We start from the raw sequence: 25,800 nt of genomic DNA, 5'->3' as shown, positions 1-25,800 counted from the left end.
CGCTCATCATAAAATACAATTCATATTTCACCAAGGGTTGAGCTGTGCTAGATAAATGTTCTAAAAAACACCAACACAGGCCCATCTGCCGCAGAGCTAGACAGAGTCCCAGACGTACTGCAGTTCACATTGTCAGGATTCAAGGTCCGTCCAGCACAATTAACAGATGGCAGTGTCTATTTCTGTAGCATTTTGCTGTATTGATGGCGATTTTGCCTTTGGTTATCATTGAAAAAGGCTGCCACGCCAAAGCAGAAAATCAAACGCACTTAGACAGCTGGCTAGGATAAAAGTATACTGAAAAGAGGAGACTATAAGCCCAGTATGGACCACAATACTGACAAAGGTGAGCATTTATTTATCTACCAACCCCTACGTTAAACAACATTACATCAGTAATGTAATTTTAGTGATATCACTTAATGTATGCATCGGTTTTCATTGGGTATTCTTGTTCCTTGACAATAAATGGGCAGCACGTGGCTCAGTGGTTAGCACTTCTTCCTGACAGCACTGGGGTCACAAGTTGAATTCCCGACCATGGCCTTATCTGTGTGGAGTTTCTATGTTCTCCCCGTGTTTGTGTGGGCTTCCTCCGGGTGCTCCAGTTTCCTCCCACACTCCAAAAACATACTGGTAGGTTAACTGGCTGCTATCAAATTGACCCTAGTCTTCCTGTCTGTGTCTGTGTGTGTGTGTGTGTGTTAGGGAATTTAGACTGTAAGCCCCAATGGGGCAGGGACTGATGTGAGTGAGTTCTCTGTACAGCGCTGCGGAATTAGTGGCGCTATCTAAATAAATGATGATGATAAATAAAAAAAAAGGGGGGGGGAATCAGTGAAGAACAATAAATCACAAAATCTTCACATTTATAACCCTTACCGATATATTTGTGTTTCCTATACTATTTAAAAGGAACCCTAAGTTACACAAACATAATATAATTAAGGGCGTCTTGTGCAGAGGGAACGGATGAAGTTTCAGGTTATCCATCAGTACAAGTTTGTTCGGTCTCACCTAGGTCTGCTTTTTGTCATATGGTCTCTGAACCTAGAGGCACCCTAAATAATGTCAGTCCATCCTTTTGCCACGCCAAGCTGCTGTAGTGTGATTGGATTTTCACCATTAAAGCTATGTGAACACAGGCGTCCATATACGTCTCTCCTCCGTTACGTTTTCAGCAGTTGAGCAGAGCAGAGACTGAGGGGGTAGATTTACTAAAGCTTCAAAAAAGGAAAAGTGGAGGTGTTGCCCACGGCAACCAATCAGATACTAGTTATCACTGTTCTAGAACGTACTGGATAAAAGAAAGCTAGAATCTGATTGGTTGCTATGGGCAACACCTCCACTTCATTTTTAGAACTTTAGCAAATCGTGATAAGTATAGGACGCGCTAGTGCAGCGCTCTCTTTTCAAGCCAGACGATGGAAGATGTAACACACTAATTTCTCCAGTCCCAGCACTATCACTGTCCAAGAAACTTGTGTCACCCCTTACGGACTTCTTGAAACGCATTTTGAGCACAGAACAAAAAACAAAAGCACAGGAAAAACATGCAGCTTCCTACAAGCAAACTGTTAGTTATTGCCAGTGGGATATTGGGAATGGGACCTAAAGCTTGAGGTTATTTCAAAAAAGAAAAGTTGAGTTATGTAGGGATTCTTTCCAGTAACAGCATTGGGAAAACTGGACTTACTTGTCAAACGACCCAGATATAAGTGTCTGTGGCTCAAAAGGGTGGAACTGCAACGTCTGAACCTTGAGGAGAAAGGCGCAAAGACATTAGATTAAAAATAATTGATAACAGAATAATTTTCACACTTAAAAGGATTATTATAGAAATTTCTAATAATCGTCCTATAAACTCGCTGACACAGAAAAAGTTTTAGGAGTAGAAAATGACCATGTTCTATACACAAAATATTTGTTATTGGTACAAGACGACCAGTAAGCCCATTTCATGTAATCTCAACACACGGCTCTACCGGGACCTTGTTTAGGGGTTAAATGTGCAAAATAGACTCAAACGCTTAATTTGACAATATAGTGACTATTCTAATACTTTGCTAGATACACACTAAATTTAGCAGAGGGCATTATGGGAGCCAATTAATACTGCCACTTTATCCAGTTATGGTCATTAAGAAATTGAGTTTTTATTTTGTCTTTTGCTGGATCAACAATTAAAATTTAGCAAAAGCTGAACTGTGTTTTATTCTAACCTAAGTATATCCCTCAATAAACGTCTCCGATCTGTGTCACTCTCTTGTTTCAACAACACACACACAATTGGAACGCAAGCTATCATGTTACCATGTCCACAGCCGCCCCCCAATCCCCTTATAGATATGTGCCCTAACATTACACGCTCAAAATCTTACTTACATCCCATGCACAGTATTTTGCCTCATCCCTCCGCCTGTCCAGGCCCCCTGGTCTCCCCCTATCCTTCTGTGATGCAGCAGCTCCCAGTAATTGACAGGCTGGTAGCCACCACATCATGACGAAAAAAAAGCAAGTGAGTTAGTATTCACTGTGCTATGGGGGTGGGGGGCAGCAGAACATTCACTGTATTATGGGGAGAGGAAGGGGGTGCGCTGTATCCACTGTGATATGGGGGAGGGGGCGAGCGCAGTATCCACTGCGATATAGGGGAGGGGGCGAGCGCAGTATCCACTGCGATATAGGGGAGGGGGCGAGCGCAGTATCCACTACGATATGGGGGAGGGGGCGAGCGCAGTATCCACTGCGATATGGGGGGGCGAGCACAGTATCCACTGCGATATGGGGGGGGCGAGCGCAGTATCCACTGCGATATGGGGGGGTGGGCGAGCGCAGTATCCACTGTGATATGGGGGAGTGGGCGAGCGCAGTATCCACTGTGATATGGGGGGGGGGGGGCGAGCGCAGTATCCACTGTGATATGGGGGGGGGCGAGCGCAGTATCCACTGTGATATGGGAGGGGGGGGGCCAGCGCAGTATCCACTGTGATATGGGGGGGGGGGGGGCGAGCGCAGTATCCACTGTGATATGGGGGGGGGGGGGGGCGAGCGCAGTATCCACTGTGATATGGCTCTCCTGGCAGGGTCTCTCTCTAGTTTTGTATCTGTATATTTCACCATGCAGCTCTAGTGGATAAATGATATACCTTAGCAATGCGAGTTATACTGTACCTTGTCCGTGTGCATGGTAAGACTGGCAGCTGGTTTGCCCACAGACAGATCCCACAGAAGCACTGTATTATCAGCCGAGGCACTGGCCAGGACATTACTGCAGGAGAAAGAGAAACAATACCGCTGTCATGTAATACAATATAATAGTATAGCACGGAGTCCTTTTGGAGGACATGGAAAGAGAAGAGCTGGAGAGCAACAGAAGGCTGAAACCACCGCTAAGAGGTTCATGGTAGGGCGGGCATAGTGGAGAGGCACCTGGGCACTCTGTAAAGATGGCGAACCCAGTAAAATGAGATCGGATCATCGAGTCAGAGAGAAATACAGGACAAACAATTAGTAAAAGGGATGAAAACCCTTCTGTTCATTGTGACTTTAAAGCAGATACAACATTTGTACTTTTCCAATGTACTTAAATATTTTATTTTTGAGTAGTATTTAGGCTATGACGCAAACAAATGCAAAAAAAACAAAAAACAAATTACACATAAACATTTCCGAGAATAAAAGAGAACCCGAATTAAACACAGATTTGTGTCATTAGCAATTGGCCTAAAATATGTTTTTGATCAAATTAAAAAAGGCAGTAAAGGTTCACTAATGGATTCTCTGAGACTTATTTTCTCTATAGTCCATCAGTCGGGAGTTATTAAAATGCTTTTTGTGCGCACAAAGGAACTAAACAGACAATTTTGGAAACATGTTATTTAATGGTTTATCATTTATGATTGACAACTACTTATGTGCAGCTGCTAGTGAAATTCACCCTTTAATTTATTCTCCAAAACTGGAAACATGTAGCTCTCCGGCTGCTGTGAAACTACAGGTACCAGCATACCACGCCAACCTCTTTATTATGAGACCTGGCTGTGCTTGCTGAAACAGCTGGAGAGCTACATGTTACCTCTTCCTATAACCTAGGGACAATCCTTTTTTTATAATAAAACAATTCTGAAAACAATCAAAGCCGTATCTAGGAACATAATTAATAAAAATTGAGGATTTTTGCAATTTATACCCTGCAAACGCCCAAACACCAGTATATTGAGCAATAAGAGACACGTTAAAATGCAGAGGTCAGTCCGGAACGGAGCCAATGCTAACTCTGCAGTAACAGTTCAATGAGATTTAAAATATGGACATTGTCTTCTCATTAATATGTCTTAAACACTTAAATGTCACTGATGCATTCAAGACATTATAATCATATTGCTTAACCAATTTTTATGGTATTTGTAGTTATATTAGGTTAATCATATAATTACAAATTAACTAATAGAAATTACAAATACCAAAAAAAAGTCCTAAGCAATAGGATAGGCTGTTACAGGAACAGAAGCAGTTGGGGCAAAGTTAAAGCATGTCAGGGAACAACATATACAATTGCCCGGGGCAGATCTCACAGATACTTTTCCCATTCACACTTTGGCTTTTTAAACGTATGATCTAGCTTTGTCTGGGAGAGGAGACATGTGATCATAATATAATGCCAGCTCTCTGATACAGTCTAGCCCAAAAATTCCATGCTTATTCTGCATCAGAAAGTTAAATGCAGAGTGGGTGCAGCTTGCCGAGAAGGTGCGACGTTGCTGCTCCCAAACAGCCTTTAAGACACCAATAATCCCCTTTGCATGGAACATGGGCAACGTTAAAAGGCACAAAAACACCCCTTAAACAGGGTAAGAACTAAATAAGACCAACCATTGCCTCCAGGGGAAGCCCGCTATCCTGCCACTGAAACATTCAAAATGCAGATTTCAGAAGATTAATCTAATAGGGGAGAATCAGAGGCATCAACCCGCCAACACTTCTGGGGAGTCTGTACCAACTAATGTCTACTTCTACGGCCTTAATTCAGGAAGTAAAACAGATTGTTTCAGAGGTAAAACAAAGAGCTGAAGAGGAAAATACAAAGATGAAGGAAGATTTCGCCCCATATACGCAGCACCTCATCCCTGCAGGATGCATGAGACTGTATGGAAGCATCGATATCTGAGGTTTTAAAGGGTGCAAAAGGTCGGATTCTAAGACAATAGGCGGTGGATGGGGTATAGCACAGGTCATCTGCTCACCATATCCCATACATTGTATATAAAAGAACATACAAACTCTGAAGGTTGATATCGATTTGCAACCGAGTATATAGAACAGGAATTCTATATATTAGCAAAATCGAATATCTACCAAGCACTGATCAGTACGATATATTGTGAGGGGTGACTTCAATACCCCTGGATTCATCCTCTAAGTTATACAAAATCTCATATACAAAATCTAGGAGAATCAGGCTGCCACTACGTAACAATCCGTTAATTGACTGCTGGAGAGCATTACATCCAACTGCTCCCGATTACATCTTGTGTAATCCTGCTCCTATGTCTCAGACCCAGAGACTTAACAAGACCATAGTAATTGATACACTAATGCAAGGCCAATTAGCATCAAATATAACCACTTCCTTTCAAGACAATAAGTCAGATATTATTTCTCAGGCAACAGTTTGGGGAATGCATAAATGTGTAATAACGAGTAACGTTATTAAAATAGACTCCTGGCTAATTAAAACAAAGGTTCAGGAACTCCAGACTCTAATTTCAGAAACACTGTTAGGGGGAGATTCAATTCGGAGCAAGGTGTCGCTGGAACATCCTCAAAGACATCTTGCGCCGATGTCCAAGTGAGTGTGAGAGACCTGTGCAGTTTAGTTGATTTTTACCATCGCCGTCTGAACTGACTTTGCATCCTGACTGGTATTCATTCCGGCTTATTGCAGGAACAACTATTTGTTGACGCCTTACACATTAGACTTGTGTTAGGACTGGAGGGAAATTGTCTTCAGAGTTCCGCTAGAATCTCCGCACTCAATATCAACTTCAAGGTAGGTTCATCTACCGATATCGGACATCTACATTGCGACTGTTTATTATAAGATTGTCTTGTGGGAACCATGTTTCCTAATTATTCTTTCTAGTCCAATATTGTGATTGACAGTGTATAGAAATTGTTTGAAAAAAGTTCCTTACATCATATAAGTGTATGAGCTCATACTTTAGATGTATGGTTTGATCCAGTACTCCTGCTCTTTAATATTTTGTATTTATTTTTTCAGATTTTTTTATTTTTATATGTAAGTAGCTTTTTTAACATTTTGTGTCTGAATCTCCTAAAGCAGGAGTGTCCAACCTTTTAGCTTCCCTGGGCCACATTGGAAGACGACAAGTTGGTTTGGGCCACACATAAAATACACTAACACTAACGATAGCTGATCATCCAAAATAAAATAGAAAACATAGTTAACATATTAAACTTACTTGGAAATGAAGTAAGTAAGAGTTAGGAAACCTGTTGCAGAATCATGATTAAAGCAGTAGTCCCATTACTAGCTGCAATTTAACTTACCTGTATCTGCCCCTTAGTGGGGTTCGGGGAATTAAATGCCAAAAACTTTTTTTTCCTCTCTTTCTGCACCCATGAATCATTTTTTTTATTGACCAGTTTGAAATGGTCACCGATATAGGTAGCATCAGGAGGACTAATAGAAATCTACAGAGATTTAAAGATAGGGTGGCGGGAAAAATGGCTCATGGAGCAGCCTCCGATGAGGGTAACAGTGGGTGATAATTTCACCCTTCTCAGCACTGCACATTTAAAATGGTTTAAAATATTAAAAATACAATCATCTCTTAATATTTATATTAGATACATACAGAGAACACAGCTAGTTCATAATTGCATGGTGCAGAAAGTCCAAATTCAGAGTAACAACAATAAGATACTGGACAATCTTTCACTGCTGCTGATAGTTCGTGCGGGTGACTCCTCTGTGCTGCGCTACGCAATGGATGTCGGGTGTGATGACGTCACCCCCAACATTCACTGCGAGCACCGCACGGAGGAGGAGACCAGGGAGGGAGCCGGAGCGCCAGCTGACGTGACCGCAAGGCAAGTATTTTTTTTTTTGCAGGATATTTTTTTCATTAACAGCGCTGCCCCCTCGCCACAACCACTGGGCCACATTTACAGACAGGCTGGACCGCGGGTTGGACAACCCTGTACTAAAGCATCAAGTTGTAACTATATGGTTGTCCTTGGTAAGATTTCTGACATTATTTTTTTATATTCTTTTGTGCACAGATTTTAATTTGGAACCCATTACCTGCGCTGTTCATAGTGGCATTTAAAGTTGGCGAGCAAAACAGATTTGTCGATTCTGTATTACAGAGGCATTTTAATAAAATCTTTTACAGGGTGGTAGTGCAGCTTTGAATAAATATAAAGTAAACAAACAAATAATTAATTTACCGAATTTGCTTATTCCATGCGAGATCTAGGACTGCGTCAGAATGACCTTCTTGCGCTTCCCCTGAAGTGGCACCCTGTAGGAATAAGGATAACAATGTTACATCTATTGATGCTAGCAAACCTGCATAAAAGTCACTTATGCAGACAAGTGCCGAGACTTCACTAGCGTGCAGAGCAATGTGCCATAGCGTGCCAACAGATCGCCCAGTATCTCAGAAAGACTGGCTAAATTCTTGCCAGATCTTACAAACAAGGAGATTATCCCGGCACATTAGTTTGGACAGCATAACATTTGTACACTTCTTTATGGATTTTCCTAAATATAAAATAAATTGAAAAAAAAAAAAAAAAAACTTGCAAAACTAATAAGCCAAGTACTACATTAAACAATATCCACCAGTAAAAAGTGTAACAAACTGCAAGAGTAACACAGCTCACTTTAACAATACTTTTAGCAAAAACCAACAGGGTTGCAAATGCTGTCTAAGGCCAAGCATTATGACACAGCTGCCAATCACGGTTACAATCACTGTCTCTGGAGAGGTCTCATTAGACTCTGGCTTGTAGTGAATGGATAGGTCGCAGTCTCAGTGCCGTCTCTGGTTGGTAGGGAAGGTACAGGTCGTAGTCTCAGTGCCGTCTCTGGTTGGTAGGGAGTGGACAGGCCAGTCTCCGTGCTGTCTCTGGTTGGTAGGGAATGGATAGGCCGCAGTCTCCGTGCCGTCTCTGGTTGGTAGGGAATGGATAGGCCGCAGTCTCCGTGCCGTCTCTGGCTTGTAGTGAATGGATAGGTTGCAGTGTCAGTGCCGTCTCTGGTTGGTAGGGAAGGTACAGGTCGTAGTCTCAGTGCCGTCTCTGGTTGGTAGTGAATGGATAGGCTGCAGTCTCCGTGCTGTCTCTGGTTGGTAGGGAATGGATAGACCGCAGTCTCAGGGATGTCTCTGGTTGGTAGGGAATGGATAGGCTGCAGTCTCCGTGCTGTCTCTGGTTAGTAGGGAATGGATAGGCCGCAGTCTCCGCGTTGTCTCTGGTTAGTAGGGAATGGATAGGCCGCAGTCTCCGCGTTGTCTCTGGTTGGTAGTGAATGGATAGGCCGCAGTCTCCGTGCTGTCTCTGGTTGGTAGGGAATGGATAGGCCGCAGTCTCCGTGCTGTCTCTGGTTGGTAGGGAATGGATAGGCCGCAGTCTCCGTGCTGTCTCTGGTTTGTAGGGAATGGATAGGCCGCAGTCTCCGCGTTGTCTCTGGTTGGTAGTGAATGGATAGGCTGCAGTTTCCGTGCTGCCTCTGGTTGGTAGTGAATGGATAGGCCGCAGTCTCTGTGCGGTCTCTGGTTGGTAGTGAATGGATAGGTGGATAGGCCGCAGTCCCTGTGCTGTCTCTGGTTGGTAGTGAATGGATAGGTGGATAGGCCGCAGTCTCTGCGTTGTCTCTGGTTGGTTGTGAATGGATAGGCTGCAGTCTCAGGGATGTCTCTGGTTGGTAGTGAATGGATAGGCTGCAGTCTCAGTGCCGTCTCTGGTTGGTAGGGAAGGTACAGGTCGTAGTCTCAGTGCCGTCTCTGGTTGGTAGGGAGTGGACAGGCCACAGTCTCCGTGCTGTCTCTGGTTGGTAGGGAATGGATAGGCCGCAGTCTCCGTGCCGTCTCTGGCTTGTAGTGAATGGATAGGTTGCAGTGTCAGTGCCGTCTCTGGTTGGTAGGGAAGGTACAGGTCGTAGTCTCAGTGCCGTCTCTGGTTGGTAGTGAATGGATAGGCTGCAGTCTCCGTGCTGTCTCTGGTTGGTAGGGAATGGATAGGCTGCAGTCTCCGTGCTGTCTCTGGTTGGTAGGGAATGGATAGGCTGCAGTCTCCGTGCTGTCTCTGGTTGGTAGGGAATGGATAGACCGCAGTCTCAGGGATGTCTCTGGTTGGTAGGGAATGGATAGGCTGCAGTCTCCGTGCTGTCTCTGGTTGGTAGTGAATGGATAGGCTGCAGTCTCCGTGCTGTCTCTGGTTGGTAGTGAATGGATAGGCTGCAGTCTCCGTGCTGTCTCTGGTTGGTAGGGAATGGATAGGCCGCAGTCTCCGTGCTGTCTCTGGTTGGTAGGGAATGGATAAGCCGCAGTCTCCGTGCTGTCTCTGGTTAGTAGGGAATGGATAGGCCGCAGTCTCCGCGTTGTCTCTGGTTGGTAGTGAATGGATAGGCCGCAGTCTCCGTGCTGTCTCTGGTTGGTAGGGAATGGATAGGCCGCAGTCTCCGTGCTGTCTCTGGTTAGTAGGGAATGGATAGGCCGCAGTCTCCGCGTTGTCTCTGGTTGGTAGTGAATGGATAGGCCGCAGTCTCCGTGCTGTCTCTGGTTGGTAGGGAATGGATAGGCCGCAGTCTCCGTGTTGTCTCTGGTTTGTAGGGAATGGATAGGCCGCAGTCTCCGCGTTGTCTCTGGTTGGTAGTGAATGGATAGGCTGCAGTTTCCGTGCTGCCTCTGGTTGGTAGTGAATGGATAGGCCGCAGTCTCTGTGCGGTCTCTGGTTGGTAGTGAATGGATAGGTGGATAGGCCGCAGTCCCTGTGCTGTCTCTGGTTGGTAGTGAATGGATAGGTGGATAGGCCGCAGTCTCTGCGTTGTCTCTGGTTGGTTGTGAATGGATAGGCTGCAGTCTCAGGGATGTCTCTGGTTGGTAGTGAATGTATAGGCCGCAGTCTCAGGGATGTCTCTGGTTGGTAGTGAATGGATAGGCTGCAGTCTCCGTGCTGTCTCTGGTTAGTGGTGAATGGATAGGCCGCAGTCTCCGTGCTGTCTCTGGTTGGTAGTGAATGGATAGGCTGCAGTCTCCGTGCTGTCTCTGGTTGGTAGTGAATGGATAGGCCGCAGTCTCCGTGCTGTCTCTGGTTGGTAGTGAATGGATAGGCTGCAGTCTCCGTGCTGTCTCTGGTTGGTAGTGAATGGATAGGCTGCAGTCTCCGTGCTGTCTCTGGTTGGTAGTGAATGGATAGGCTGCAGTCTCCGTGCTGTCTTTGGTTGGTAGTGAATGGATAGGCCGCAGTCTCATGATTCTTGGTTCAGACTCTAACATAGCTGCCTCCACAGTGTGTAGGCAACAGATGCACTTTATGTTACATAAAAAATATATTTCTATACAACTATAAAACAGTGAAAAATATATACTAGAGATTACACTCCCATAAATCTTCTCAGGTATTATTATCCTTTGTCAACATAATGCTTTCCTCTAAATAAAACGAACACTGACGGATTCACATAAATCTGTATTTTACAAGATGACAGCTATAAATGACTATGGAGCAGCTCACTGTGTTACATTTCCCTGAACAATACACTATTCTATAGAGCTTCTTTGCTTATAATCCAGTAACAAATTACCGAGCACCACTGAACAATCCTAACATTTGTCTCCAATCTGTTTCTCATCAAGTGCAGCAACCACATTGGCATTTATTGTCAATTCTGCGATCCAATTCCATTACCCATGAGCTGTAACTGGCCCTCAATGGGTTATATGGAAAATAATACACATACATACACAATTACCTTTTTCCCTTTCTTTTTTTTCTTTTTCATTTTCTTGCTTCCAAGGGAGAAGGCAGGCTCTAGGCAGTCCACCAGATCAATGTCCCAGACGTCAATGACGGGGGTCATGTTACCGACAGCTACGTAATTTCCTGGTGAAATAGAAATCAACAGATCAGACACTAATAACTGGAGCAAAATAATAAAAAAATAAAAATAAAAAAAAAAGCTGTTCTAAACCTACGGTAATACAAACAAGGGCTCATTTAAAAGTGTGTTGTGCTATACCCTACTGCTTTCATTTTAGTCTAAATTGCACAACACTGGTGAAAGCCAACGTTGGGCACATATTTGCCAGATCCCGTTGCTTGGCTCAAGCACAATAGAATAACAGTCCAATCTGGCCACATACATGGGTAGCCAACTTGGATGAATTTCATGGAGATCCCAGGGGTACAATGGGCCCCAATAGGATCGCTCCCACCCTCCACACACACACAGATGAACCACATTTTCAGGCATGCCCAATAACCATCCAGTTGGCCAACATCGGTGTGAGTAGCCACCTTAATTCTGATTGGGATGAATGGGCTACTGAAATGAAATCGCAAAACTCTGCCTAATCCAGGTGATTGTATAGAACAAAGGAAAAAAAAACAATACGAATACAACTTTTGGCTTACACAAGCTCGCTATGGAGTTTTGTTTTTAATTACAAGCTGACATGCAAGAGATGCGTTTCATAAATATTTTCGCTCTTTACCAATTTCCAAGTTCTCCAAGGCTCACTTGTAACAGTTGCTAATTGACCCTAGTCTGTGTGTGTGTGTATGTTAGGGAATTTGGACTGTAAGCTCCATTGGGGCAGGGACTGATGCGAGTCCTGTGTACAGCGCTGCGGAATTAGTGGCGCTATATAAATAAATGATGATGATGATGATATAGTGCCATGAAAAAGCGTTTGCCCCTTTCCTGATGTCCTCTATTATTGTATATTTTGAGATCATTAAACAAAATGTAATCCAGGATAAAGTGAACAAAATAAATGTGACGCTCCAAGCTCACGGATAGATGACCAGTCTTTCTCCTTAAGAATTCTCCGATGCACAGTAGAAGTCATGGTTCGTTCAATTATGCCAAGTCATCCAGACCATGAGGCAGCCCAGCCCTCCCACACCATTGTCGTACCACCACCATGTTTGACTGTTGGTCAGATGTTCTTCCGAGTGGGATGTTGCATTTGCTTAAGCCAGACATGATGTGACCAATGTCATCCGAAAAGTTTGCCATGTGGTTCCATGTTTGTAGATCTTCCTGATGCTTGTTGGCAAATGAGAGACGAGCAGGTATGTTCTTCGTGGTTAGCAGTGGTTTCCACCAGGTACCTCTTCCATGAAACCCATTTTGCAAAGTCTCTTTCTGATTGTGAAGTCCGAGGCAAGAGAAGTTTGCAATTATTTGGATATTATTGTAGGATCCTTTGAGACTTCCTGGATGATTTTATGCCTTGGGTAACTATAGGCAAAGCGCCCGCTGCCGTCAAGATTCACTACTGCTCCAAGTGTTCACCATTTGGAGATTGTGGCTCTCACTGTGGTTCAACGGAGCCCCAAAGCCTTAGGAATGGCTTTATAACCCTTTTCAAACGGATATTGACTTTTTCAGATCTCTTCAGGGATTTCCTCTGATCGTGGCATAATGTGTTTATTGACACTTTGTGCTGGCAACTTGACCGATGGTAAGGGTCAAAACAAGCGAGGTTTATAATACGCAGTGCTGTAATCAATACGGACTATGTTCACTACGCAGAATCTGTTTCTCTCTTTAATTGGGTTAATTTAACTATGGGGCAATTTATTCCCCCCCCACAGTGCCAGTTGGTGTTGGATAATGTTGTACACTAAATAAAAACATAAAGTGTTATTTGTTCATTTATATTAGATGGTCTTAGATCTAAAAGCCTCATTAATAGAAGAAAATCAGGACGGGGCAAATACTTTTCGCAGCACTGTTTATGTAAATGCTCCAGTCTCAGTATATCAGTGCTCCCAGGTCTTCTATATCGCAAGTACCAGTAGTGCAGACACCATGGAGGGGGGAGCGAGGAAGGCAGGCACTGTAGAGGGGACACTAGTAAGGAGTGACAACAGCTTACAAAGAAGCGGATATTGATGATAGCGGAGCAGAGACAGACCAGCTTTACATAGAATGTCTGAGCAGAGTCATTTACATATCAGATATGTTCTTTCATAGGGAATAAAAAAAAATATTACCAAATATTATAGTAATATTTTGCTTTTTATTTAAATTAATAAAACATAGGCAATCCGCATAACAGGTCCAATTGAAGCAAAAGTGTGGGTGCCACTCACTACCCCCCTAATGACAGCAAGATCACTCTGCAAGGTGAGCAGCTCAAAATAGAACTACTCCCAAACTCTTCTCATTGGTCTAAGAACATTTTGAAATTCACAAATTAAAAATTAGTTCAAACAATCCATCCAGATAACCTGAAACGGGCAACTAGGCAAAAAGGTTCTGTACCGCAAACCAACCAGCTTTTCTTTTTATGTTCTAAACTGTACTGAAAAAGTACTATTATAATCAGACTGTGGGTTCCAAAACCTTTGTTTGCTTTTGCACACACACCCCTACCCCCTTGTGACTGGAAACCTAATAAAAACAAAATTATTGTTAGGTCACCGAATTATCTCTTCCAGTTCTGTAAATTTCCCAGCATGGGTGGCATTAGTGGGAAGGCCGTGCAACTTGTGCAGTATAAAAGCTCTTTGTACGAGGCTAGATCGATGTCCTGTGTCCTTCGCCTACACTGGTTTGGGAAGAGATCTTGCTAACGAGCTTGATGACATACAACAAACAAAGTCGGGAACATGCACAAAATGTAAATACTCAATGTGAGCCAGAAGGGCTAAGAGTTTATTATATCATTTATCAGAAAATGTAGTGAAAATGAAAAGGGAGGAATCACAGTTATAAGGATTAACCCATAACATAACTGTAGTGAACAAAGCAGAATCATAAGGGACTGCATTGTAAAGACTGTATATCAAATGAATCCATTTATAATCTGAGCTTCTCTGTAATAAAGCTACAGAATTTTCCACCAACTTTTTATGCCGATCGATGGTCCGATCGCTCAGTCCATGGACTGCATACACACTTGCCTTGTTTTAGACGATAAAGGGAAGAGCGGACATCCAGTTAGCGACTTTTTTTACAGCCATGTTGTCGTGAGCAATGATTTTAATTTCGTACACACTGAAGCAACATTGATCGGATCGGTCGGAAGTTTATACACACTACACAACGGAAAGGAGATTGGAACGAAAATATTTAACGGTACGACCAACCAAATGAGGCGGCAATCGTCCATTTGGGCAGACTTTCGACCATCGTGTCGCTACACACACTGACCCGACTTTCGAGCGAGCGGTCGTATGTCGGCTGGTTGAGCCGATTATTGGACAAAAACCCTGTAGCGTGTACCCAGCTTTAGGGTGTAATGCAAATGACTTGCAAAGCAATGTCTGCTCTCACAGAGTTAGTGACCTAGCTCAATGTGTAACATGTGAGGCCATAAACACTGGCCCGTGTTTATTCTGTAGCCCTGCAGACCCAGGAACTACAAGATAACATTGTCACCATTAGGGGAAACTGTACAGCTTCAAAGACCTCATGGGGTGAGCTATGTCCTGGTAACAGTGGTTTATGACACCTAAAAAGACTTTAGGGAACAGTCTCAGCATGGGGGTCTTACACCAGAAGACATGGGCTGGGACCACAAGATGGCTTGCTATATTTAACATAGGCAAATATAATTCTATTTCTAAAATACCACTAACATTCGATAAAATTAGTGATCAAACATATTCATAGATAGTATGATGTAGGGCAGCTCATAAATAAAGCTGTATGTCACGCAGGGAAAGAGAGGAAATGAGTATCAGCTCAACTAATACACTTGACTTATCTCTGTTTGGTAAATTTTTTTTAATTCATGATAAAATTCTGTATGTGCGACACTCCCCAGAAAAGATATGTTACATTATAGCATTGGGTATTAAACAGGGAAGATGTAAATTGTGGTTGAAAAATGGTGTCACAGACCTACCATGGAGGCCAACCCCATTACAAAGGCAGAAGTGGAAGCTGCTCAAATCAATTTATAGGCCATAACAAAGGGAAAGGTGGAAAAAGTGTCTTTAAAAAATAAGATCACTTACAAGATATTGTCAGACTTTTGGGAAATCAATCAACATTGATAAACTGTCCATCTTCAAAGCCAATTTCCCAGATTATACAACCCGTATGCAAGTTTATACTCTGAAACTTTATTCATTTTATTTTACATGTTTCGCTTATGTTGTCGTCTTTTCTTGTTTTTATAACCTGTACGCATTGTACTCTTTTGTATATTAAATCTAAAATGTAATAAGTGCTGTCCTTATTGCTGTAAACTACTTCACTTCCTGTTTAGAAGAGGCCGATTGCTTGGATGTGTTAACTCTTTAAATACCAGTTTGGGAAGTGTTAACTCTTTTAGCTAGCAGAGCACAGAGTGTGCGCAATTGGGTAATTAAGTCATAGGCGTTCTACAGGCCTTATAGGTAGATTGTGGCAGAGAAGAGGTGTGAAAGTGTGCGCCTGTGTTGGGGAAGGGACCAGTTAGATCTGTACCCTTAGGGATAGTGAGTGCCAGATTGAATTGCTAGAATCCTATGTGTCTCCTTACAGTAAACTTCCAAGTCACGAGTGCGGTTTGAGATGGGTAAAGGTAGCCAGGAGCGGTTTCCTGACAAAACAGAGGTGATATATTGTTTGACTGCTGATTATTTGATAAGTTATCTCATCAGGGAGCTGGCAGAGACAGGAAACACCAATAAAACGTTGCCAAATTTGGCTAGAAAGTTCAAGGGATTTAGTCTGTTGCGCAATTAAAAGTTAGCACTAGGGTTCTTCCCACACCCCCGGAGCAGTGGGTGCAATCGAATAATAAAAATGTTATAGTAAAAAGACATTTTGTCCCTGTCGCACTACAAGTCCCAACATGGCCAGACTCCTATTAACTGTCTGAGCATGCTGGCACTTGCAGTACTATAAGCACCAGCATAACCATGGCTGCCAGGGCATGCTGGCACTTGGGGAACCGCAAGCTGGGACCTGTAGTGCCCAAAGAAAAATGTAATAAAAACAGACACACACCACTGTAAAAATTACTTTACTTGAAATAAAAACACCCCTACACAAACCCTACTTTACCCTCTTTATTACTCGCCTACATCCAGCAGTCTTCATGTGTCATAGATCCAAACAATCCTTGCTTGGAAAAACAAATAACCCAAATACACCACGCTGAACTAGGTCTTTGCTCCTGGCATCAGTTCTTAGTTGTGCTGGTTCTATTTATAACATGGGGATATCTCACATAATGGCAGGGCAACCCCACGCTGCGGGTTTCCTGATATAGTGCTACCAGCCCCAGCTCTTAAAGCTGGCAATCGTAAAATTGGGAGGACCAATTTTTGTCCCCCCACTTTTGCAAGTACCAGCCTAGGTGGTATCACGGTATAGCCAGCCGGCGGCATTGTCTGTTTTAATTTAATGCTTTAAGTTGACATTGTGACGGTCAACTTTACAACCTGTCGACCTAATGAACATGTCAACATTCTGACTGTCAACATTAGGGTGTAAACAATTTCATTGTCGACATTTCGACCACATCCCATTAGATAATGGTGTCGTCATGAAGGAGGATTTTTTTCTTATGCACATGAATCTTCCTGTAAGACTAATAAAGAACACTGCACTGAGCCTTTCAGAGCCTAAAATGACTGCTATATATCTACATACACACAAAACCTTTTCAGATGTTTCCCATAATCCTCTGTGTCCCCCTAAATCAATATGGCAACAAGTCATGCCTGTAGGATTTTCATTAAAGTTTATATAAATATCCATTATAGTTGCTATTATTTGATGTAGTTAAAGTAGCAGCTTGGATCCCCCGCGTGAACAGCTCTAAAGATATTATAAACTTATTGTGAGATTCATCAATAAAACAAAGCCTGGATCAGCCAACATGGAGATTGTGCCAACTCTGATTTCATGTAATAATGTCAACCGAGAGGAGAGAAATAAAGTTTTACTGCACATAACCAACACTTACCATCTTTTACAGATCGCCTTCTGGGGCTTATTATAAAGTCACCAAGCAGCTAACAAACCACATTAGGACTATTGTGTATTAAAATGTTTGCTGACCGTTAGCAACAACGTAAAAAAAAACCAATATTTAAGTAGAAGAAGGTACAGATGCTTTAGATTAAATGCCTTAATTCACTGTAACCGTTATCCAAATTGGCTCTGCAGGGATTGACTTTTATTCTGGGCATGACAGACAGAGCAGACAGTCTGATGGCAGATTCAAAATTTCACATCTGATTTTTAAGCAAAGGCAGTTAGCACCCTTTGGTGCAAATCCATTCATAAACCTGTAACCTGCCATTCATGTGTGAAACAGGCCTTGACCCACTTCTATTACACTACTAATTTTAATGTGTTCCAAATGTTATTAAATAAACCCAAATGTAGGCAATAGAAAGAAGGATCACTTCATACAAGCTAAATATTTTTCCTTGCATCTGAAGCTTTGCTCGTTACAAAACGCACAACATGATGCCTCCATTTATTGCACCAGAATCAGAGTGACAACCACTAATTACAAACGGTTCATTAGTACGAGTGTTCGTCATCATCATCATTCGCCAACCAGCTCCTGACCACCAGGATATAACAAACTTTTTCAGCCACATCTGCAACTACGTCCCAGTCTGAATCTGTATGTAATTGCTCAAACATTCCCTTGATATACATTGCCTGCATTAGAGAACCCCTTCGCTCCCCCGTTTGGCCTCTTAAAGTGTAAGGGGTGGAAGTAGCAAAAAGATCACAAGTCTGAATAGCCAAGGTTGCGTACTCTCGCTTTCTGAGCATGCACAGGGCGAAAACACACACAGAAGACACAAACAGGCGCACATCTCACTCAGACCCTGCGTGACTGCTCTGCGCGGACCCTGTGACATCAGATTTAGAAGGTAAATTACTGTGGTTATCAAGGAAACGTGACACCCTTGAGGGCAGTATGTAGCTTACCTGTAGATTCTTCAGGACTTGGGTCAAAGTTCAGCCACTCAGTGCACAGGGGATACGCAGGTAAGATAACGTCATGATGTACATAGAAAGAGTCCTCCTCATGGTTGTAAACTGGAGAATAAATGCAGGAACATTTATAGAAACACAGGAGAAAATCCTTATTAAACAGGGTCTTCTGTCGGAGAACTCAATTATAATACCGCTACACATGACCATGAAGGTTGTCTGTATAACTAGCCCCCACTAGCATTAAAGGTTATGCTTCCCCTTTAAAGGTAATAATGGATTAAAATGCAAACAAATATAGCATATAAAGGCTACAGAGACAGGTCATTTGCACCAGGAGGTAAGAATTAGGGACTGAGTTGAAAGATTAAGTGCTAAGAAGCAAAAAGCCAAAACCATTCAATTTAATTTAACATCAAAGAACACAAAGTGTGGCCTCATTTGTGCTGAGCTGACGGCTTAAGGGACTTAAAACACATAAGCAATTAAACAATAACAAGGTAGAAATAGATGAAGAGTGTAGCTCTTCTGTAAACGGGTTTCAAATGTCGCCATTTATTAATTTTAAATATTCTGGATTAAGTGTTTCATTTATTTATTAGAATTCCCTTTGCTAAGATTTGCAAATCAGTATAATGTTGTTGCCGCTGTAGGACCAAAATACGGACCTTACATTTACCAACTTCTCTGAAGCATTGTTCCCCTGTTCCAGAGTGTGTTGGGGGCAGCTCTGAGTGATAAGTTGCACACGCACTGCAATATTGCTATACAGTGCAACATAAGACAAAAAGTCATTCTAAATCAAATGGACTATTAGCAGCCGTTTGCCTCGGGTGACGAATAGTGGTATTACACACAATTTGGCTAAGTGCATAAGAAATAAATAAGTAGAAGCTACTACGAGGCAGAGGATTAAAGTCCAAACTATTCCAGCTTGTGTCCTGCTTCAGACGAACAAACACTCAAAAATATCACTATTACATACCGTATTTCAACCATATAGCACAAGACAAATAAAGATTTATAAAATTGTCCGATTATCAATTGGATGAGAGGATTTAAGAGAAAATGGGTACGGCTGTCGTACAACTGCCACATTAACTTTGTAACTAGAATTTCTGGGGTATTTTAGCTATATTATTTTAAGAGTAAGACTGCAGTCCTGCGATTTGTTTGATAGTAAAGTAAGACTTTTTTTTGCCGCTGAACTATTAAAATACATAAAACAGCACAATATAGAGCTATACTGATTGCTTACCGTGGATTTCAAGGTTACAGTGATCTTTCTCGGCCCGTCCACACACCAGAAGGTTATCGGTGGGTTTAATGACAAAATCTTCTGTTTCATATTGTTCCTAAAATAAACTAAGTGTTACAAGGCCAAAAAATGCTGAGTGATTGAGTTATTATGATCAACATTAATTTACGGAGCACAAGAATACTCTGCAGCTCTTTACAATTGGAAACAAACACAGTAACAAAATATAGACTTGGCAGACAGAGGTAAGAGGACCCTGCTCGCAAGCTTAAGATCTATAGAATAGGAGTTTGATACATGAAGTTAAGTGACACATAGTGCATACTGGAAAATAGAACATCTATACAGATTAACTGTGTATTATGCTTGTGATTCATGACTACACAATAGGATACTTCCATTAATCAATGTTTTCTGTGGATTTAGGGATAGATGTTAAATGTATATGAAATCAGAAGCCGGGTATTACCAGTAACTACATCCATTCCCTTTTAGGGGCAGTGGTAATGTTTGTCACGGTACTCTTCATCATTTAGATTACAGGTTATATTTGCAGTGGCTTAGTGGTTAGCACTTCTGCCTCACAGCACTAGGGTCATGAGTTGAATTCCCCTCCATGCCCTTATCTGTGTGCAGTTTGTATGTTCTCCCCGTTTTTGCTCCGGTTTCCTGCCACACTCCAAAAACATACTGGTAGGTTAATTGGCTGCTATCAAATTTGACACGTGTGTGTGTGTGTGTGTGACACGTGTGTGTGTGTGTGTGTGACACGTGTGTGTGTGTGTGTGACACGTGTGTGTACGTGTGACACGTGTGTGTACGTGTGTGTGTGTGTGTGTGTGTCTGTTAGGGAATTTAGACTGTAAGCTCCAATGGAGCAGGGACTTATGTGAATGAGTTCTCTGTACATCGCTGCGGAATCAGTGGCGCTATATAAATAAATGGTGATGATGATGATTTTGCATCTTTAGCGATTTACTACAATAATGGCTCATTCTAAACCGGCAAGAAAAATATTTAATATAGGTAAAATGTGATTTGAATGGTACTTTTTGTGATATTTTGATTGTCATGATCCCTCTGGGAAACGGAGGCTGTCTACACTTATACGTACCGTATCTTTAAGAGTGATGTATGCATCGTGGTCACTGCTGGTGTAAACCGTGAGTCCGGCCAGACTGTCACCAAGGTTCCCCACATCTAAGAAGAACAGAAATAAAGACATTTTAATGTGGCTCTACAGGCGTTACTCAGACGAAACAAGATAAAAGATGAACAACTGCAGCTGTACAAGCCAAAAATGAAAGTAAACAGGAATTGGATACCGCCATATAGTGTAGGTTGCTAGTAATTGTTTTATTACATGTCCATCTTCTGCAAACCCAGCAGTATAGATTAAGGCCTTATGCATTTCTGCCTTGCTCCATGTATCATTGACAAATCAATTCTTTCTAATCAATCCAGAAAAAATTGTCTCATCTCACAAGCTGACACGGCAAATGTAAATTGATTAAACTGTAATTACTGTTGCAGTAACCTCGCTCCTACAAATCTGTTTTCTTGTATTAACCTAATTGACCTGGGAAATGGTTTTATAAGTAACTTATTTGCGCAACCACAATGGGCGACAGCTGTCACCTAACAAATCCAAAAGCACAAACCACAATTTTATATGAAACAGACAACTTTTGTAGGGATAACATTGCTCAATACGACCATGTACCCATTGGCATTGCAAAATGTTTTATTCTAGCATTTATGTCTACTGGTCTGACATTACAAATCATAGTTTCTAGCGGTACCATACCTTTTGGCACATGTACCTGCGTTGCGCTACTTGTTCCAATTCAATGCATTGGAAAGTGTACAGATGCGCTATTCTGTAAGCGTTAAAAGGTCCATAACGGTGAGTGATTCATAGGTGACCTGTTTTTTGAGGTTGTCCCTCCTCCCTGAGTATTTGGGTAGTGTTTTCTTCCGTGCCTTTTTTTTTTTCTTTCTGTAAACGACGACCAGTGCTCCCCCCCCCCCTTTTATTGCACCCTATATTCTTAGAAAATGTTAGAGTCCCTGTTTTTCAATGAAGTAATATTTCAGCAAAATGCAAAAAAAATAAAATAATTGAGAACGTGACCACTTTCAGATTACTATAATTTAATGTTTTACGTAGTCTCCTGCAATTTCTGCAAAATACATTGCTTTTTAAAGTGTCTTAGACTAGAGTATTTCAGGAGATGAGTGTACTGCTCATGTGGGAGACAGTGACCCGTCCACTACTATGATTATGTTAGTGAGGACAGGGCTGCATGTGACAGTCTGTGTTGTCAAATAAACCTCTGCAGGGAAGTCTATATATCACCATTTATTTATATAGCGCCACTAATTCCGCAGCGCTGTACAGAGAACTCATTCACATCAGTCCCTGCCTCATTGGAGCTCACAGTCTAAATTCCCTAACACACACACACACAGACATATATCCAGCTTGTTCTTTATAAATTCCTTCTATGCTTTTCAGCCATGTCTTCATATGATCATACAGAGTAGTCTACATTTGCCGTCTTGGGATGCGACCAAGTTCTTCTCATAGGACAACATGGCTAAAATCACAGAAGAAATTTAGCTACAAATAAATAAAAATAAAAAATATATTTAGTATATTTAGACACAGGAGGGCACGTACAAGCCAAAAACTGAAAATCATCGGTAGATGGTGTACCCTCTTAACAAACAGCGTCAGCAGAGGTACAGTTTGGAGGATCCTGTACCTGATTTTCCTTCCTCGTCATAATTGTCCAGGTCGTACTCTGCAAGTTCATCATCCTTCAGCTTGGAAATGTTTTCCTCTTCGTCCTCAGCTGGCTGACCGGCGTCGTCTTCAGGTTTCTCTGTACTGTGCATCCCATCTTCTGCCTCCTCACCAGCCTCATCTTCATTATCATCATCATCAACGTCTCCTCTGAGGAGTCATGAAAACAGAAACGGAGAAATGTTCAGCACTGCTGTGACCAACACTAAGAAGTTTTGCTGTATGTAATTCAAAAAAGGATCTATGGCTCTTTCCACTGCAGGAGTACAAGGAGGGGAGAGCTGGAGAAAGGTTTTACTACCAAGCGAGTATTTTATTTTTATCCTTAAAAGGTTTGCTCACCCCCCTCCCGTATTAATTTGGTGGAGATCGCTCCCTGCTATCTCCACATTGATAATCAGCCCTTTATTGTGCAGTCTGCAAGATAATTAATAGAATTCAGCATCACAAGCAAAACTTGACAGAACCACCATTGTCAAAATCAACGTTCAATGGTACAGAGGGGTGTGAGCATATGTGAGATCTCCACCAAATGTCTACATGAGGGATAACGAAGGTGTCGGGGAACTAGCTAAAGAGGAGTGGCTAACCCAACCTGTACATTGATTTTAAATGAAACAGCCAAGCCCCACATGTAAACAGTTTCTGCACCTCTATAACATTGTATCACTTTACTGATAGGTTGAAAATAATAACTGTAAAATGTACAGGCATTGATAAATGTACATACCTGAGAGAATAACATAAATAATTAAGAAACTGTCAGGGTGGCTATAATTTTATTATATGATTATGATTGTAAATTTAAACATAATTTTTCATTTATTTTTATTTCTAAAGGAAGTGCTGTTCCTACTTAAATGTATTGTGCAAATGAAACAGCTATGTGCTGGTACACCACTCATTTAAATATGATACAATAGGTACAGTATAGAGAGAATGGTGGGGACTAATCAGTGCAATCATTTATAATATAGGAGCACAAACTTATGTATTATGTTATATAGCACATTTAAACATTAAAGCTACCACCTAGGTCAGTGTTTCCCAAACCCAGTCCTCAGTACCCCTAACAGTGCAGATCTTCCAGGTGACTAGTGAGATAATTATACCACCTGTGGATCTGTTACAATGTGTCAGTCAGTAATGAATACACCTGTGCTCCAGCAAGGAGATATGGAAAACATGCACTGAGGACTGGGTTTGGGAAACACTGACCTAGGTAAATAATTTATTAGAGTGCCACTCCCCTTACCCAGAGCCCCAGAGGCAGCAACTAGGGCTGGCAAACCAATTTAGCAAATTTAATTCCCAAACTCCAGGCTTGCGACTGTCCCATGCCACCGTAACTACCATATGACAAGTCTCAGCAAGTGCATCTGTGCAATTTGGCCATGCTCAGGTATAACCAGATTGTCCACAGATCCTGGTATTCCGTGAAGAAACCCAACAACCAGATAGCACCCCAGGCTGGTAGCATAAGATAGAACCTTCTCAGAATGTTATTTTTTACAGTACATGTTACTTACGCCAACTGTTCTTTGGCTTCAGTAATCAATTTATTTAGCTCCTCTTTGCTGAGCTCAACCTAAAGGAAAACCATTAACAGAAAACACATAAAAACATGATTGAAATTACAGAAGTACCTTCATTAAAATACCAATATACAGTATATATTAATACACAACTAAACCCAGTATACAATTTAATCCAACATGAAGACATATTGTAACATTCACAGATGTCCATGTAAAAGTTACCAAATATTTAACATGATATATAATGCTGTTTGCGGCTTCCTTCAATATATACAGGACATCTGGGTTGCATTAAAAGTTTCTCATCAATATCCTTACTCCCTATATCTTTAATTGATTGTGAAGTAAACTGGAAAATAAAGCAGACGTTGCAATATCACATTTACATGTATGTATTAGAATGTTCACTCACTAAGGGGTATATTTACTAAGCTGCATGTTTTTAAAAGTGGAGATGTTGCCTATAGCAACCAATCAGATTCTAGTTATTAATTTAGTGTATTCTACAAAATGACAGCTAGAATCTGATTGGTTGCTATTGGCAACATCACTTTTTCAAACTAGCCGTTTAGTAAACATACATCTCCTCCTGGTCATCTTCATTTTTCTTTACACTGGAATTGCGCATTTGCAGTTTGAAGAGCTGCACATGCGCACAGACATCTCCGCTCTGTCTCTGCAACTATAGTTGCAGACAGTGAGCGGTGAGTGACAGGTAGGGATCATGTGATCCCTCCACACATGTGCTGTCCAGCTCTGCTCTTCGGAGCAGAGCAGACAGCACTGAAATCTTTCAAAAATGATCATGTACGCCAGCTTCATGATAAGTTTCCGAAAAAAACTTTTTTTTCGAAACTTGTTAGATTGCGGAAGGGAGCAGTCACCATACTGTAGAATGGTGACTGCTCCCAAAAACGAATGCAAAGCAGCAGATATCCAAGATATCTGCTGCGATGCACCATTCATAAATATGCGGGACACAGAGGGACCTTAACTTCACAGTAAGTGCACCATAGTGCACTATCATTATTTGTTAAATATGCCCCCCTAGAGAGTTGTAAAACAAGAGTTTAAATTTGCAGGTAGATGCGGGTATAGTTTAGAGCAGGGTTTCCCAAACCCAGTCATCAGGGTTCCCTAACAGTGCAGGTTTTCCATATCTCCTTGCTGGAACACAGGTGTATTCATTACTGACTGACACATTGTAACAGATCCACAGGTGGTCCTAATTATGTCACATGTGATCCGGAAAACCTGCACTGTTGGGGAGCCCTGAGGACTGGGTTTGGGAAACCCTGGTTTAGAGTAATGTATATAGACAGATAAAGCATTTATAGAAAAACTGTGGATAGATGCTTATTTCCCCCCTTTAAAACGACCAATAAAGCAGATCTTTAAAAGAACCAACCACAAGAACTGCAATTAGTCACTAGTAAATATAAAGACTCAAAGTAGAGTAAAACAAGACACCTCAATATAGAAACTTTATTGTGTATACATGTGCACCTTAAAATAATGTTGCCTATTAGAATAACCTGGCATGCTGGGACATGTAGTCCCACCACTGTGGCTGGCTTAGTACAGTGAGCTGTAATGTAGTTGTGATGTAACCCTGGAGAGCCCCGTGTTACCGTCTGTGCTACATAATAATAAACACAATGGCCCCCACCTTATCCGGGACCTCTTTGGCGACTCCCCGCTGGATCCAGGACACACAGGTGATTTGACAGCTCATAGTCTGCACCGGACGAGGCTCCTGCGGGCGATCAGTGAGAGAACAGCGGACACTTCCGGTCAGCAATGGCGGCTCCCATCTGCCACACGTGGGTTCCTGTCTGATTCTATTTCCGGTCACGTGACAGGCCTGCCTGAGCTGCTGATTGTAAACAAATACAAGGATTAGTGGTGATGGTTCTTCTGATGCTCACCCTGTAGATTGTGCTCTGTGCTCCACCAGCTCATTAAAGTGGATTTATGGGTTTTTGTAGCACTTTGCAATAGTAAAGGTTCTTTATTCATTCTTGTCTTGGTG

General features: G+C 42.0%; 1 protein-coding gene across 1 annotated transcript in view; it reads right to left on the bottom strand.

The window, feature by feature from the left end:
* Positions 1-25,600, bottom strand: part of PWP1 (PWP1 homolog, endonuclein) — a 42,564-nt gene extending 16,964 nt beyond the window's left edge. Inside the window, exons 1-10 of the mRNA XM_075210190.1 lie at positions 25,438-25,600; positions 23,760-23,818; positions 22,190-22,380; positions 20,536-20,621; positions 19,422-19,518; positions 18,158-18,268; positions 11,006-11,136; positions 7,477-7,550; positions 3,175-3,271; positions 1,697-1,758 (exon numbers count right to left, since the gene is read on the bottom strand). Of these exons, the coding sequence (XP_075066291.1) occupies positions 1,697-1,758; positions 3,175-3,271; positions 7,477-7,550; positions 11,006-11,136; positions 18,158-18,268; positions 19,422-19,518; positions 20,536-20,621; positions 22,190-22,380; positions 23,760-23,818; positions 25,438-25,503 (974 nt within the window). The 5' untranslated portion in view covers positions 25,504-25,600. The remainder of the gene's footprint in view (positions 1-1,696; positions 1,759-3,174; positions 3,272-7,476; positions 7,551-11,005; positions 11,137-18,157; positions 18,269-19,421; positions 19,519-20,535; positions 20,622-22,189; positions 22,381-23,759; positions 23,819-25,437) is intronic.
* Positions 25,601-25,800: the final 200 nt, after the last annotated feature.

Source organism: Mixophyes fleayi, chromosome 4 (genome assembly GCF_038048845.1).
Source record: "Mixophyes fleayi isolate aMixFle1 chromosome 4, aMixFle1.hap1, whole genome shotgun sequence".
In the NCBI taxonomy this organism is placed as follows: domain Eukaryota; kingdom Metazoa; phylum Chordata; class Amphibia; order Anura; family Limnodynastidae; genus Mixophyes; species Mixophyes fleayi.
The sequence above is the reverse complement of the archived record's forward strand: the minus strand, read 5'-3'. Positions and strand labels throughout refer to the sequence as shown.